Source organism: Balaenoptera musculus, chromosome 3 (assembly GCF_009873245.2).
Source record: "Balaenoptera musculus isolate JJ_BM4_2016_0621 chromosome 3, mBalMus1.pri.v3, whole genome shotgun sequence".
In the NCBI taxonomy this organism is placed as follows: Eukaryota; Metazoa; Chordata; class Mammalia; order Artiodactyla; family Balaenopteridae; genus Balaenoptera; species Balaenoptera musculus.
In genome coordinates this window covers 149764519-149779863 of record NC_045787.1, presented here as the reverse complement: position 1 = coordinate 149779863, position 15345 = coordinate 149764519, and the positions used below count along the sequence as shown (strand labels likewise).

General features: G+C 41.5%; 1 protein-coding gene across 3 annotated transcripts in view; it reads right to left on the bottom strand.

The window, feature by feature from the left end:
* Positions 1-431: 431 nt before the first annotated feature.
* The window catches only part of FAF2 (Fas associated factor family member 2), a 60644-nt gene continuing 45730 nt past the window's right edge, over positions 432-15345 (bottom strand). The window contains exons 5-11 of one of the 3 annotated variants that reach the window (XM_036846463.1): positions 13318-13456; positions 11616-11701; positions 11424-11515; positions 9839-10016; positions 8386-8557; positions 7253-7396; positions 432-2768 (exon numbers count right to left, since the gene is read on the bottom strand). In XM_036846463.1, coding sequence (XP_036702358.1) covers positions 2556-2768; positions 7253-7396; positions 8386-8557; positions 9839-10016; positions 11424-11515; positions 11616-11701; positions 13318-13456 — 1024 coding nt within the window. In that variant the 3' untranslated portion in view covers positions 432-2555. The remainder of the gene's footprint in view (positions 2769-7252; positions 7397-8385; positions 8558-9838; positions 10017-11423; positions 11516-11615; positions 11702-13317; positions 13457-15345) is intronic. The other 2 variants (XM_036846464.1, XM_036846465.1) reach the window with 2 other exon arrangements.

The following is a 15345-nucleotide window of genomic DNA, read 5'->3' as shown; positions in this document are numbered from 1 at the left end:
TATCTTTGCTTGGTCATTTCCTATGGAAATTCAGCTGAATCTAGTCTTGGGAGTACAGAACAAAACTGGAAACAAGTGTTTTTGTTTAGTTGATGACTTGCCATTTGGAAACAACAGCTGAAATAATCAGGAGGTGATTTGGAAAGAGCAAATGCTTGCAGATCACATCACTGGCTTCTCAGTGTTTTCTCACTTGCAGGTCCCATCAAGTTCCGAGGTCCTTGGGAGTAACATACAGATTGTACTGGTGTTGACAAAATGTGCATCTTTCATGGAGGAAAGGAGATGGCACCTAGGCAGCAGGTCTAGGTCAGCATGAAGACAGGAACCAGGACTGAGTAAAGCAGGGGGTGTTTCAACACTAGGAAGAAGCATGTGTTTCAGGTGGAGTCTCTTGAAAACTAAAGTAAATGGACAGGCCATCCCAAGAGTTGTACCAACACGAATAGACTTTAATACTCTGGCATCTTACCTCCTTCACTGGACAAGTTATCAAAAGGCAAGAGGCGTAAAGTGCACATCATAGAATAAGATGCAGATTGAATTATTAAGAAAAAAATTTACAACTTCCCGAAGAGGTGTGGAAAAGATACTTGGTACACCCAGCCTGGTGAAGGTCCTTAATACCCTCCTATGCAGGGAAACAGCTCTGCGTTCCAGACAGGCAGGGTGGCTCTGAGTTAAGTGGAAAAATTCATCTTTGCATGGTTGTCAGCAGGAAGCAGACTTTGCGTAAGGTAGAGTGGAGAACATGGTTTATCCTTAGTCACTCCAGACACATTTTATGACAACAGTCGGAAAGCGATTTCCCACTCATCTGGACTTGGGACAGCAGGAAACAAAGTGAAAGAAAAACAGGCAGCCAGGAGCAGAATTAAAGTTTCCTGGAGATGGTGCTGTAGACACCTGTGCCAAGGCCACTGGGAAATTCTCAGGCTCCCCAGGTGATACCCATGGGGCTCCTCACCCTGCCCCTTGGTGTTTACCCCAACCACTAAGGGTGGCAGAGAAGAGCAGTCACATCACTGCTACCTAAAAGAATGGTCCTTAGGTTTTAGCTAAGAGTAAGCCTTTGGAGGCTGCAAATCTAGCAAGTTATGCTTTATGTTGACATGAACCCCTGGCCTCACAGCATGCTAGGGAACTGCAATAACTTCAGTAACTTCAGTAGGTTGCAGTGTTACAAGTTCTGCAAGTCTAGCTACAGAACACTTTGGAATACTTGTCAGCTCACGCTGACATCTGTGAATACATGGCCTGACCCCAGTACCCATTACCATAAACTCAACCACAGATGAGACATCAGAGGGAAAAACCCCTACTGCTTCAACACAGCAATAGAGGGAGAGGATAAAACTGCCCCCAGCAGGTGGCTACATCAAAAACTGAAATGTGCCTTCCGACACTTTACACAGGCTGAGTTCTGTCTTGGCTCCCTTCAAGGCCTCCGGTTCTTTCAACCCTTAAAACACCACCACCACCACCACCACATTCCCAGTGAGACAGGCGGGGTACTCTCACATGGTTCTGCTGGTTCCACCACAGACCCTGCTAGTCCTCGGGAAAGGCACCAAGCTTGGCAATTCAGGAAAGCTCAGGGCTGGGCAGGAATAGCATGCACGTGTCAGAACACATATCCTTTGGTTCAGATCCCATAATGACCACCTGGTCCAGATTCCAAGGAAAAGCTGCAGTTGTACATATAGGTTAGTCTACACGGAGTTCATACCATGTATATGGGTGTATCTGTACATACACAGCCTTTGTAGGGCCACAAACCCAGATTTCCTCCCATTGTACCAAGTGGGGTGCATAGGCGGCAAGAAAGGACAGCAAGAGTTGGACCAAAAAGAACCTCTCTGGGAACGTGAGAGGGACAATGGCAGAAATAAGCACAAACCAGCCTGGGACACCTTTATTACACTCTTGTGGGCTAAGGAGCCCAGGGCAAGAACTCATGGGTTTAAGAAATGGCTCTTTATCAAATGATGTTAAGGAAAAAAAATACACCTATGTCAGCCTCATTCCTTTGGTCATTACAAAGCAACAACAACAAAAAATTTAAAGTTTTTCGTAAATTGTGGGAAGTTCAAGGAACATCTCTGCTCTGTGCCTTCCCTTCCCTCTCTTCTCCAGAGGTGGAAGAAGCAAGTCCTCAGGAGATGCTGCAGTAGCTGGTTGTTGGAGGTTTTTTCACTTTTATTTTCCATAAAAGCAAGAATGAATGAGATCTAGTTGGAATGTCCCCTTCCCCAGTTGGGACAACGGCTGGGTTGGAGGTGAAGAGTCTCCTTTCATTGGAAGGTGTGTGGTGCAGAGGCAGTAGGGAAGGGTGGGCTTGCCAGCAGGAACGTTCACTGCTAACCTCGCGTGCACACAAAGGTGGTGACTTTTGCAGGCAGCATGGTTTCTGATCCTTCCTTAGGATGCAGCAGTCTTTTAAAAAAAATATTGTATTATAATAATAATAATATGAATTTCTCTCTCTTATTTTTTTGTTTTTTTTTTCCATTTCTTTTAGGGATTGGGGTGGAAAAGGAGAGGAAGAAAAAGTGTCATTCGTCTGTTAGGTCCTGAACAAAGAGAACTTCTGTGTGGCTGAGTCCGGCCTCCTGCAGTGTGGGGGGGTTGGGCCACTCCTCTGAAGGGGTGCAGGGCAGCACCCTCCGGGGAAAATTGGCTTCAATCTGAAACTTTTCAGGGCTTTCTTTCAAGGAGAATAAGAAGTCGTGGATTACCTGCAGAAAAAGAAGGTAATTTTCTATTACCTATAGAAAAAGAAGGGCAGTGAGAAAAAGACAAAGACAAACACACACACAACCATGAAATCAAATATACCCCAGCTCTCCCCAGGGTAACTTGGAGATATGAAGTAATCACATTAGATTGAAATTCCACTTCAAAGTCGATCCATTTCACAGAGCAAACATGTCGGGCAGCTCTTTTAAGAGATTTATTACACAGCCCGATGCTAGTCCTACTCTGAATTGACCCATCTGTTTCTTTTTTGAAAACCTGTCTGATATAAAGTTAAACATTTTTAACAAACAAATAATCAAGAGTTACAGAAAAGTTGGAAGCATAGGTACAGAATTTTTTCTTTGAACCAGTTGAAAGCGAGCTACCAACTGAATGTCCCATCACCCCAGAATACTTGTGTATATCTTACAAACAGGGCAATCACCTTCATAATACAACCCTCAAAATCAGGAAACTTAACTGATACATTATTACTGTAATATAATAATGTACATTAAATTTTTATTCAGGCCCCATTCAAGTTTTGGCAGTTGCCTTTTATAGCAAAAGGATCCAGTTTTAAATTGTATATTGCATTTAGTAGTTGTCACCATCTCCTAAGTCTGCTCCTTTTAGCCTGGAACAAATCCTCAGGATTTCCTTGACTTTCATGACCTTGACACTCCTAAAGATTACTGGTCAGTTACTTTGTCTCTCAATTCGTTTATCTGATGTTTACTCATGATTAGATTCCAGTTATGCATCTTTGACAGGAGTATTACAGAAATGATGTTGTGCTCTACTCAATGCATCCTATTCAGGTGGAGTAGAATTTCATTTTGCTCCATTACCTATGATGTCCACTGTGACCACTTGATTAAGATGGTGCCTGCCAGGCCTCTCCGCTCTAAGTTAGTCTTTTCTCCTTTGTTATTAATGAGTATTTTGTGGGGAGGTACTCTAAAACTACGGAGACATTCGGCTCCTCAAACTTTCTTCAATTTATTTATTTATATTAATATAGGGCCATGCTTTCCTATTTTATTCAATAGGTTCTAATGTTCAAACTGTTTCAGATGGAGTCCGAGAAGCCCAGTCAAGCTGGCCTCCGTGTCTTTCTGACATGTCTCCATCGTTCTTTGACTAATTCCTTGCTTTGTGGCACAAGGTGTTCCAGGCTAATCTTGTATTTTCCCTGTCCCAGTCCTGGAATCAGCCATGTCTCCAAGGAACTGTGATTCTTCTTAATGGACAATGCATTTAAAAACCATGATCTAGGGAATTCCCTGGAGGTCCAGTGTTTAGGATTCCACGCTTCCACTGCAGGGAGCATGGGTTTGATACCTGGTTGGGGAACTAAGACCTTGCATGCTGTGTGGTGCGGCCAAAAATGAAAAAACAGAAAATAAATAAATAACAACCATGATCTAGGTGCTAGGTATGTTCACTGCTGTTGGGGTGCTGATGTTCCCAAGCACCCTCTGTGGAGAAAGCCAGACAATGTGTACATACATATATGCATCTATATCTTTATTTCCCCCTGTATACTGAGAGCCATAAGTTGATTCCCCTCTCCTCATGTACACCCTCCTTACCTGGTTCTGGATTTAACACCCACCCCAGGACACTTGGGCTCTGACTTCTCTGCACTGGGTGCCCCCACATATGCACACCTCCTTCACTTGATCGAGATCTGACACCCTCCACGTAGACTCTCTTCTGTGAGAAAGCCCTCTTCACTCTGGTCTGGATCTGGCAAGGTAAGGTAAATTCTTATTCTCCCCTGTCTCTTAACGCCACACATTAAGAACAGGCACCCTGGATCTGATCTATGGTCCTCTTTACCTCAAATTCTGTTTTTAACAAGACTCTAAGGGATGTGCAGTGAAGGGCACTGCTAACCTCTTTCAGGTCCATCCCAAAGATCAGGAGCACCCCATTGAAGTTACCCTTACTTTTTTGAGGGAATCTATTTCTATTTCCTTTTTGTTCCACCTCTCATAAGTTTATTCCTCTCTGCCTGAAGAGGCTATTGCTACAAATCCATTTAAGGAGTAAATTCATTTTCCTCTCACTTAATCCATTCATGATTTTACAAAATTCTCATATTTTGGTCCATCAACCTTAATCACTTTCAGTTCCTTTCTCTGTCTTTGCAATTTCCATTAACATTCATTCTCCTTTTCTTTTCTTGAGATGCATCAGTTAGACTTGCATCAAGTATTCTTGGTATGAACCCAACAAGGCTTTTACAGAAGGGCAAAATATCTTGCTTCCTTTTCAGTCACTGCTTGACAATACTCAACACTGATACAACACTGGTATTTTCTGTTTATCATTGGCAATGCGCCAATACCATCAGGAAACAGACGAAATCACCTCTACAGGTCCCTTTTGGTTCATAATGGATAGAAAAATGATTTCTGGGCTGAGTATAATTTAGTTTCTCTCTTACATGCATTCATTTAGGAGAAAGTCAGCTGCCACTTTTCTGCCCACTCTTGAAGGCTAGAGATTTTTCTACAGTTTATCCTTGCCTTTAACCCCTGTCAAGAGCTGGGCATCATGCACAAACTTAGCATTTCGCTGAACATTCACTCATTGAGAGTATTTATAAAGGGTAGAGCTCACAGGAAGATCACACAAAGTCTGCAAGAGCACTAAAAAACTGTAACTCATTATTCAGTTACATGTTATTAACTCTATGAATGTCAAATGAAAGGCCAGCACTGCCAATACACCTCTCCTCTTACACTTCTTTCTTTCCCATCTGACCCTTGTCCCCATTTACTAATTATTTCTCTCCATCTGAAGTTTTTTTCTTCTTTAAAAAATAACTTTTAGTGTGAACGTATTTAAAAAGCCTACAAGGATTAAATATTTAACAAATGGGTTGGTTCCCCTTTGGCTAAAAGTCTATTCTATTCCACAATTCTAATAGATTTTCCTCCAAAACTCTCAAGAGAGGAAATTTTGGTTAGGCTTTTCATATACAAAATGATAATGAGAGTTTGGGGAGTAAAAGCTCCATAAGCGCTTGGGCATACTACAGAGAAACTGTCAGTGAACATGGCTGCAAGCTAATACCCACACAGAAAACAGTAGTTAGGTAACACATCAAGGAAAGGGAATGAACATTTAGAAACCATCTACTACATGCTAGGTCCTGTGTGAGGCTCATTCATGTTATTCCCAACTAAAAAATCCAAAGTTAGAGATGTGAGCACCTTCCCCCATATAAATCAATGTATAAATGAGAGATAAACAAATAAAATGAGGAAGCCATTGTTTCTCTCTCACCAGGATGCCTCACAACGTTTTACTCTGAATTAGCTCTTTGAATCGTCTTACATTCCTTACTGGTCAGTAAGCTCCATGAATTCCAGAACCACGCTTTACTCACCTGCATAACCCCTAGGGTGCCTAGCACAGTGCCTGACATACCTTCAGTTTAATGTTATCAGAGGACAGGTTATATTTCCATTTTACATACGGGATATATCTGAGGCCCTATAAGAGACTCTGTAACTTGTCCAATGTTTTCCAGTTAAACAGGAGAAGTAATGAATGTGCTACCCAGCCTCACCTGACTACAGAGCATCCACATTTCTATTATGCAGTTTATTCTTGATTATTTCAAATGATCAGGGAAATGGCAGAATCTATTATAGTTGTAAACTTGGAAAGGCAACTTACCAACGCTCAGTATAAACAGGAACTTCCTTCTGATAATAAACACCAAAAACAATAGCGTTTGAATGCTTACCATGAGCCAGGCACAATGTTGAGCACTTTACATATGAACTTAATCCTACCAATCCTATTAGAGAGTGACTATTATACCCATTTTACAGATGAAGAAACTGAGGCTTAGAGATTAAGTAAACTGACCAAGGAAACACATCTATTAACACTGGAACAATGAGAATTTGATCTTCATTCTGTGAGACTCTGAGTCTCTGCTTTTAACTACATCCTTATGCAATGACAAACACTATTTACCTATGGACACCAGATATACAAGGTAGCCCTACTAAGTGGGGCTTCTAATGGGCTGAGTAGAAAGAGTGACAACTGCATGCAAGCTGCACATGCACTTATATTCAGCTGTGTAATTCCAGTCCTTCTAGGGCAGCGGGGATAGAGCTTTTTCTACACAGCAAGGGGTTCTGGTGGTATTCTAAAGCCAATGCAAGTCGAGCAGCTTGGAAGAGCCTCCCACCTCCAACATACAAGTCTTTTGTGGGACTTCTTGGTAAGGTATCTTTTCTTCTTAGCAGAGCTCAAACATGATAAAATGAAACCTTAATAACTGCTTTGAGTTGGCAGCTAGACCTGAAGGAACCTACAATAATTCAGTGCACTCTTCTCTCTGCCCCACCTCCTTCCTCCCCTGTTCATCAGAGCAGCAGATATAGCAACAACACTCTTGAGAGTCTTTAAAAGTTTCCATATCTACAGCCCAGACAGCCCAGACTTTATACACACTTCACACAACTTAGGCAGTTCTTACTGTTAGAGACTGTGAAAAGTGGAATCGTCTTTCTACTCGAGAATCATTGGGTAATTTGAAAATGATTTTGACACTTTCAGGGTCATCAGGGGAAGGCTCCGGGGGCAGGCACTCCAACTTCCTTTCCTTCTCCTCTTGTAAATTCTGTAGAGACACAAAGCAAAGGTGAGGCTATGGCTCCAATTAGGGAACAAGGAAACAAGAAACACAATCACATCATGTAGGTTTACTGGGCAGTCAGACGAAAAATTAATGACCAGTATCAGAAGAAAAACTTCTTGGCAAGGGTCAGAAACACCCTAATTCAAATTATATTTATTTGATTACATACTACTGCATCACATGTATTATTTATTGATTATGTTAAGGTATGTAACTTTTAGAAAAAAGGGAATGACTAAAAGACCCTGGTTATATAATCAAGCAGCAATATGCAATGAAACAAGATGATGAATAAAATGTCAGATGAGCTAAACACTGGTACTAAGAATGAATGCTTGGGCTTCCCTGGTGGCGCAGCGGTTAAGAATCTGCCTGCCAATGCAAGGGACACAGGTTTGCGCCCTGGCCCGGGAAGATCCCACATGCCGCGAAGCAACTAAGCCCGTGTGCCACAACTACTGAGCCTGAGCTCTAGAGCCCGCAAGCCACAACTACTGAAGCCTATGCGCCTAGAGCCCGTGCTCCGCAGCAAGAGAAGCCACAACAATGAGAAGCCCGTGTACCGCAACAAAGAGTAGCCCCCGCTCACCCCAACTAGAGAAAGCCCGCGTGCAGCAACGAAGACCCAACGCAGCCAAAAAATAAATAAATAAATAAAATTTATTAAAAAAAAAAAAAAGAATGAATGCTTAAAATCTACTGCTGTGAATTAGCATATTGAATTGCTTATTATCTATTTATACTTACTTTTCATGGAACAGAGCTGTTCTGACTAACTTTTACTTACACTTGTGTTTGTTTTAATAAACTTTTTAAACAATTAAAAAATGCTTTTTGTGAAAATGTAGTAAATATTAAAATGGCATGGAGAATTTAAATCCCTCACAATCCTATCACCTAGTTTTTCCCTTTCACACTGGAGAAAAGACCAGTGTGGGAGTCAGCAGAAGTAAATAAGACAGGCCCCTCACCCGCCGCCGCCTCTCCTCTGCCAGCTTCTGCTGCTGCACCTCTTCCTCCTTCCGCCGCTTCCGCTCCCGCTCCTCACGCTTCTTCCTCTCTTTCTCCTGGTCAGCCCGGAGAGAGGCCAGGTAGGCCTCATCCTGTTGTTGTCTCAGCACCTGGGTCTGGTTTCGTTCTTCCCTGTGGACAGATCAAAAGCATAGAGGGAAAAAATAAATCTCACAAAGCTCTGTGTTTTCTTATATTGAAATTTTTTAGGGGGTTAAAAAGGTTGACAATCTTGGCAGATGATCAGTTAACACTACCATAAGGGATTCAGATTTTCATGCAGAATGTGAATAAGCCATCTCTTTTCTTACTTTAATTTGGCAGAAAAATGGCAAGCTTTTCCCTCTCTTTTTAACTTTCCATGTAAAACTATCCTTTCCCCCCAATCCTAATAGAAGTAACACAATATTATTGCCATAAGATGATCAGCGGGATCATATTTTATAGGTAAATACCTTTCTGGGTTACAACATTTTTGTGTATGTTGCTTTCATAAAACCAAAAAACCACATACACACATTTTAGAAGATGTGAAAAATATAGAAACATCTTATTCAGAGTTCTACTAATCAAAGAGAAAACACTGTAACATTTTGGGATATTTCTTTTTCTCTCCAAAAAATTGTGTATGTATGTAGGAGTGTGTGTGTCTGTGTCTATAAAATTAAAAGAGGGCTTCCCTGGTGGTGCAGTGGTTGAGAGTCTGCCTGCCAATGCAGGAGACACAGGTTCGAGCCCTGGTCTGGGAAGATCCCACATGCTGCGGAGTGACTAGGCCCGTGAGCCACAATGCTGAGCCTGCGCGTCTGGAGCCTGTGCTCCGCAACAGGAGAGGCCGTGATAGTGAGAGGCCCGTGCACCGCGATGAAGAGTGGCCCCCGCTTGCCGCAACCAGAGAAAGCCCTCGCACAGAAACGAAGACCCAACACAGCCATAAATAAATAAATAAATAAAAATTTAAAAAAAATAAAATAAAAATTAAAAGAAAATATCCCAGAATGTTAAAAGTGGTGGTAGGACTATGAGTGATTTAAAATTTCTTCTGTGCTTTTCTATGTTTCCTGAATTTTCTACATTAATTAATGTACATTATTTATGTGATGGGGGAGGAGTTATAACCAAGTTATAACCATTCCTCATTTTTTACATTTAAGTTCTTTATATCATGCTCAGCTATTTTAAATGACACAATTTACATTCCTGAGCATAGAGTCCTGTCTTTATTTTGAATCACATCTCCAAGAAAAGATGATCTGATGGAGTTATTTAGGTCAAAATATATAAATATTTTAACACTAAATGGACAAGGCTTTTAAAGTTGCCTAACAGAGAAGAAGTCAGGATTTGTGGAGCCCCAGGTAAGGCACCCAAGTCTACAGCTGGTATCAGTTCCAGACAGGAACTCCCCTGTACCTCTCTAGGCGTTCTGACACCAGGTAAGTCTGGTTTGCATCCATGATAAATGTCAGCTGGTTAATGAGGTCATCAGGCTGAATGAGGCCTTCTAGCCGTCCTACCACAGTCATTCTCCGATCCTTCAACATAATCATGGCCAGGAATGGATAGGTGTTTTCTCTTAAAGCCTGCGAGACTGACAGAAAGAAGACCCAAAAGATCAAGGGCAGGACTTAGGGATAAAACAGATTAATTCTTAGATTTTACACAACAAGCAAGAGAGAACTGCTTTGGTCTCAGTTGGGAAAGAAGGGAGGTGTCATTTATTCCCTGCCTACCTTTTTCCCTCCTAGTTTCTCAATCTTTTTGCTGTTATTGTTATATATTTGTGTCCCTATTCCCAGGTAATTTGATTAGAGTAGGACAGGCTATTCTGGTGGGGTGTGGTTGTCATGATGATGCTAGGGCAGGCTGCAGAGTTCAAGAACAATGTCTATTTGATGGAAGGAAAAGGATCTACAAAGACTCTGGCTACTGCTCAGCATAATTTTCCCCTGTGTCGGGGTCAAGCCTAAAGGGAACAAGGCTGCAAGTCTCAAGCTTTATGTTACTGGTGAGGATCTCCACCATCATCTTCCCTGTCTTTTGTTCCTCTTATCCAATCCCTTCCTTACCCCCTTTTCCTATGTCCCACCCGCCCCCACCCACTATAAAAGGGCTAGCTTTTCTGTTCTGAAGGAGTTTAGAAAACGGGTCTTCCAAATAACCAAGATTTTACAACTACAGAGTTTAACCTGTTTTACCTTATGATTTGAAAGAAGAGATTTTAAGCTTCTATTAAAAATATCCTTAGTCTCCTTCTATTTATCACTCCTCACACCCAAAGCCATTAAGAGAATGGCAAAACATATACTGCAGGAACTTATCAGATGTTTAAAAACCAATTAGGAATAACAATTCCGATTCTAGGATGTAGACAAAACATCTGCTGCATCTTTGGTTCTCAGGATTTAGCACAGTGCCTGGTATGCTAGTATATATTCAAAAGTTGCTGTATAGAAGTAGCTGCAAAGTAACAGCATTTTCCTTCACTAGATGCCTTTATATCTTATACTGACTTCTAAAGATATTTACCTCCAGTTGAGAGTTAGTTATAGTCAGCAAAGATCTGAGCTTTCTGAATCCCTATCAGCACTCAGGGTACTCAAACTCATTGTGCAAGAAGCTCTGCTAAAATTGCTGATGACAAGAATAAACTCTTCAGTAAAAAGCTCATTAAGATTAAAGGCAAGCTGCTGGCCAGGACTGGGTATTTTTTAAAATAAAACAGGCTCTGGCAATGGTTAACTGTAATGAATGGGCTAGAGTCTGACAGACCTGAGCTTGCTCCAAAACTTGCTAACCGTATGATCCTGGGCCAGTGGCTTAAACTCTCTGAGCTTGTTTCCTAAACCATGAAGTGGAGGTAATAGAACCCCCATCTCTCAGGACTGCTGAGAGGATTGGTCAGCCACAGAATAGTCATGCAATAAATGGCATGTCCTTCCAGATTATTCCAAAGATATCTCAACAATCTCAACGAGGCAAAAGAAACACGACTTACCCCTGTATCCCTCAGGTTTGTTTGTGGAGCATGCCCAGAAGAGCATCCTAGTGTTTATTAGTGAAATAACTTCAGGAGCACAGAGTGTGGTGCTGTGGAGAGGGATGAAGAGGACATGAGAAGAACTTGCTTACTACAAATTATCAGTAGATAAGATCAGAAAAGAGGAAAAAAAAAAATCAATCCACTTACCGACAGAACTCATCAGAGTCCTGGTGATCATCTCCATGAAGATAAACCAAAAGAAAGCGAAGCTCCCGTTTGGCATCATTAAGTGCCTGTGAGAAACAGAAGATCACAAATTATGATGATGACTGTGTCTCAAACTTTTAATTAGGCTAAGGGTCCTAATGGATACAGCTATGTATTTAGGAACAAAAGAAGAAATGAGGGAAAAAGCTGAGCAAGAAAACCAGAAAATTCCTGGGCTCCTACCTTCATACCTCTGGCATTTCTCTCCCTACAGAAAGTCCATGCTAACAAGCTTCAATGAAAAAGTTTTTAGTGTTGTTAGGATTTAAATTCTATCAGGCACATGAGAGTAGGCAGGCTGACAAAAAAACGCCCCCTCCCCGCCCAATCACAGAAAAGTCAGCTGTTCCCACAATCTAAGGGAAGATATAAACAGGAGAATCTGACCTGAAAAGGGAGATGAGAATTTTGCCACTTTACAGCTACAACATAAAAAATACTGCGAAGATGAGCCTGATCCAAGGCCACATACCAAGCAAGGATGAGGGACTGAGGGACCCAAGGGCATTTTAAAGAGCATGGGGTTTAAAAGATCCTCAAAGACAAGGCTAGTGTCCAAGATTTCTGTGTATGCTTTTGCATTTGCAGGATCCCAGGTACGTTACAATTTAATTAAGATTTCCTGAACGACCACTGGTGGCCTACCCTCAGGATTACAGCAAAGAGGGTGTATGAGAGGCGCCCATCTCATTCACGTCTGTATCTCTAGCACTGAGCACAATGCGTGGCATATAGTAGGTGCTTAATGCTCGTTGAGTGGGGTGGGAGGAGCCAGTGGGAAAAAGCAGATGTGGGAGAATCACAGAAGGAAGCAAGAGTAAGCATTTTTCTCTTTCTCCAGATAGATCCAGGAATCCTGGAGGCTGCAGAACCACCCTCAGGCATAAGGTGTTACTTCTACATTTTTCTCTGGTAAACTAGAGATATGCCCAACACCCAAAGAACTACTAATTTTTGCTCCCTGAGAGGTAACAACAGTCGAATGTCTGTGTGGTTTGGGTTGAATGAGATGTGTTGCTTTGAGTCTATGGTCTATCCCCTTATTCAATTCTGTGAGGGATCCAAGACTTAGGCTTTGCCTACAAGGAGCTTACAGTCTGGTACAGGAAATAAGACATTAACACAAACAACTATAAAATAAGGAAGAATGTGAAATTGCTATAATGTTTAAAAAAAAAACAAAACCACTATGAAAGTACAAAAGGAAAGACTACTATTTTAGATTGCAAGTAGGCAGGGTAGGGCACAACAATTAGGAAAGGGTACAAGAGGGGAGTGACATGAGCTGGTGAAAGATGGGCAAGATTCCAATTAGCAAAATGTGAGGAAGGCATTCTAGATAGAGGAAACAGTAAAGCAAAAGCAAAGGCACAGAGGTGGGAAAGTACAGAGTATGTTAAGGGAATGGTCAGCTGGAACCTAGGGTATAGGGAAACAAGTTATGCAGGAAAGACCTCAAAAGGAGGTTGGGATTAGATCAAGGAGGGCCCAGCTAAAGGGCTTGGTCTCTTTTTGTGTAAGCAATAAAAAGCTATTTAAAGTTTCTGAATAAAAGAATGACATGATCAGTGCTAGGCTATGCTTTCCTTTGAGGATAGAATCATATCAATAAATTGGCATCTATATGGTTTGTGGCACTGACCTGGCTGTACGTTCCCTGGTAGAAGACAGGGTGTGCCCTCCCATATTTCTCTTCAAAAGAGTGCATAAATGAAACAATGTCCCCAACGGGGTCAGTGACCCGGCTGCGAGGGTCAGGCCGTATAAAACGAAGAGCAAACCTGGGGAGGAAGGAATAAATATCACATGAATCGGCTTACTGTAGTGCATATGGAGTGGGCCAGTTTGTAAAGATTCCTATAGCAGAGCCATGGGCATGGCAGCAAAGGGAGGTGAACGGTCTGTGAGTGGACCATCAAACCTGAGAGTACAGTCTGGCTCAAAAGCCACAAAGCAGCAAGTGTTATACCACTGCCTGTTTAAGAAGAATGCAAATTACTAGAATTATAAATTCCAACACTGGCCTAAACAAATCTTGAGTGCTTTTTGAAGAAAAATTTAGGGCTATAAGAATTGGGAAAGGAAGACGCAATATCCAAAAAGATCACAGGTCAGGCTGTGCCCCCAGACTCTCCATAACAGCACTGTCTAAAACAGCAGCCACGAGCCACATGTGGCTATCTAAATTACCAAGAAAATTAATTTAATTAAATACAATTTTAAAAATTCACTTCCTCACTCACACCAGCCACATTTCAAGTGCTCAATAGCCACATGTGGCTAGTGGCTTCCACACTAGACACTGCAGATATAGAACATTTCCATCATCACAGAAAGTTCTATTAGACAGTGCTGTTCTAGAACAGAGCTATATCTCTTTCTGGTTCTTCTACTTGCCTCTCCCTTTCCTTTCTGTTCTCCTGGGATTTTGAATTATGAGTCCACATTCCCAAACTATTCAAATTATGGACAAGAATTTCAAATCCAAACTTGCAGTCATGACTGACTTGCTCTTCAACAGGGCAAGTAAATTCTGCTCAGTGATTTATGGTTGATAGCATCCATGGAGGAAGTTATAAAATGGATCTAGACAACACTGGCAGAGTTGGAGACCTGGCAGTTACTGTAAGGTTAAAGATGGTACCACACATCTGTTTCTAAAGAGCCCATCTTATCACATTTGTATAGTACCATTTATTTATCCCCTGGGTTTCCATAAAAGGCAAAGGAGCAGGGGCTTGATAAGTCAATGTGCTACGTAACATTAAATAAGTTACTTGGATGATACAGTTGCATTAAAATTAGTAACACATGCCATGCATATTTTTTCCCAAGGAAAGCAAACAATATTCATATACTTGAAGAAATATTAGCATAGAAAAGCTGACTAAACTATGATACCTTCCTTACCAAATATTGAGCCAATTCCTTATCCCCTTAACAAATTCCCCATATACACATGATTTCACTTGGAATTCCTCCTGAGTAATCAAATCAACTCATTGACACAAACATTCCAGAGCAAATTAAAAACAAAGGTAAGAAGCTGTGTATGTGGGGGAGTGATTAGAAATCCTTAAGAAGATTAATGTTTTGATACCTTTCTCTGAAATCAAGTATTCTAGGATTATCTTATTACTCTAAGTTTTCAAATTTTGATGAATGGATAAAGGTTTTAATTTTTTTGTTTCTCATTACAATATATTCCAATGGCCAACACAATTTAGAACAATCAGCTTTTAAAAAAAAATAGAGATGTCAACTCAGACTTCATTATGATTTTAAAGGTTCTTACATGCCCATTCTTAGGTACTGTCTGATCCTAACACTTCTGCAGCTGCTGGGTCCTTACCTTCAGGCTCTGCTCCCTAGAGCAAGGCAAAGATTAGCCCACATTTAGAGGAAGGTATAGAATGCCCTGTATGCAAGGCCCAGATGACATGTTCTAGCTCTATCTGTTGGCGTGGATGCCCATAAAACATTTTAGTTCTCCATGAAGTCTAGGTGTGGGTTCATCTACTACTGAGTTCCAGACCAGACACCCCAAGTCTGATGTGCCAGCAACTTGGGCCCCTTGACATTTTCCAGCCTTTCTGTAGCTTCCTGTGCTGAGCTCTCCAAATGGTACATGAAGGAATTAAGAAGAAAGGTGAAAGTGTGAAGCAAGGGG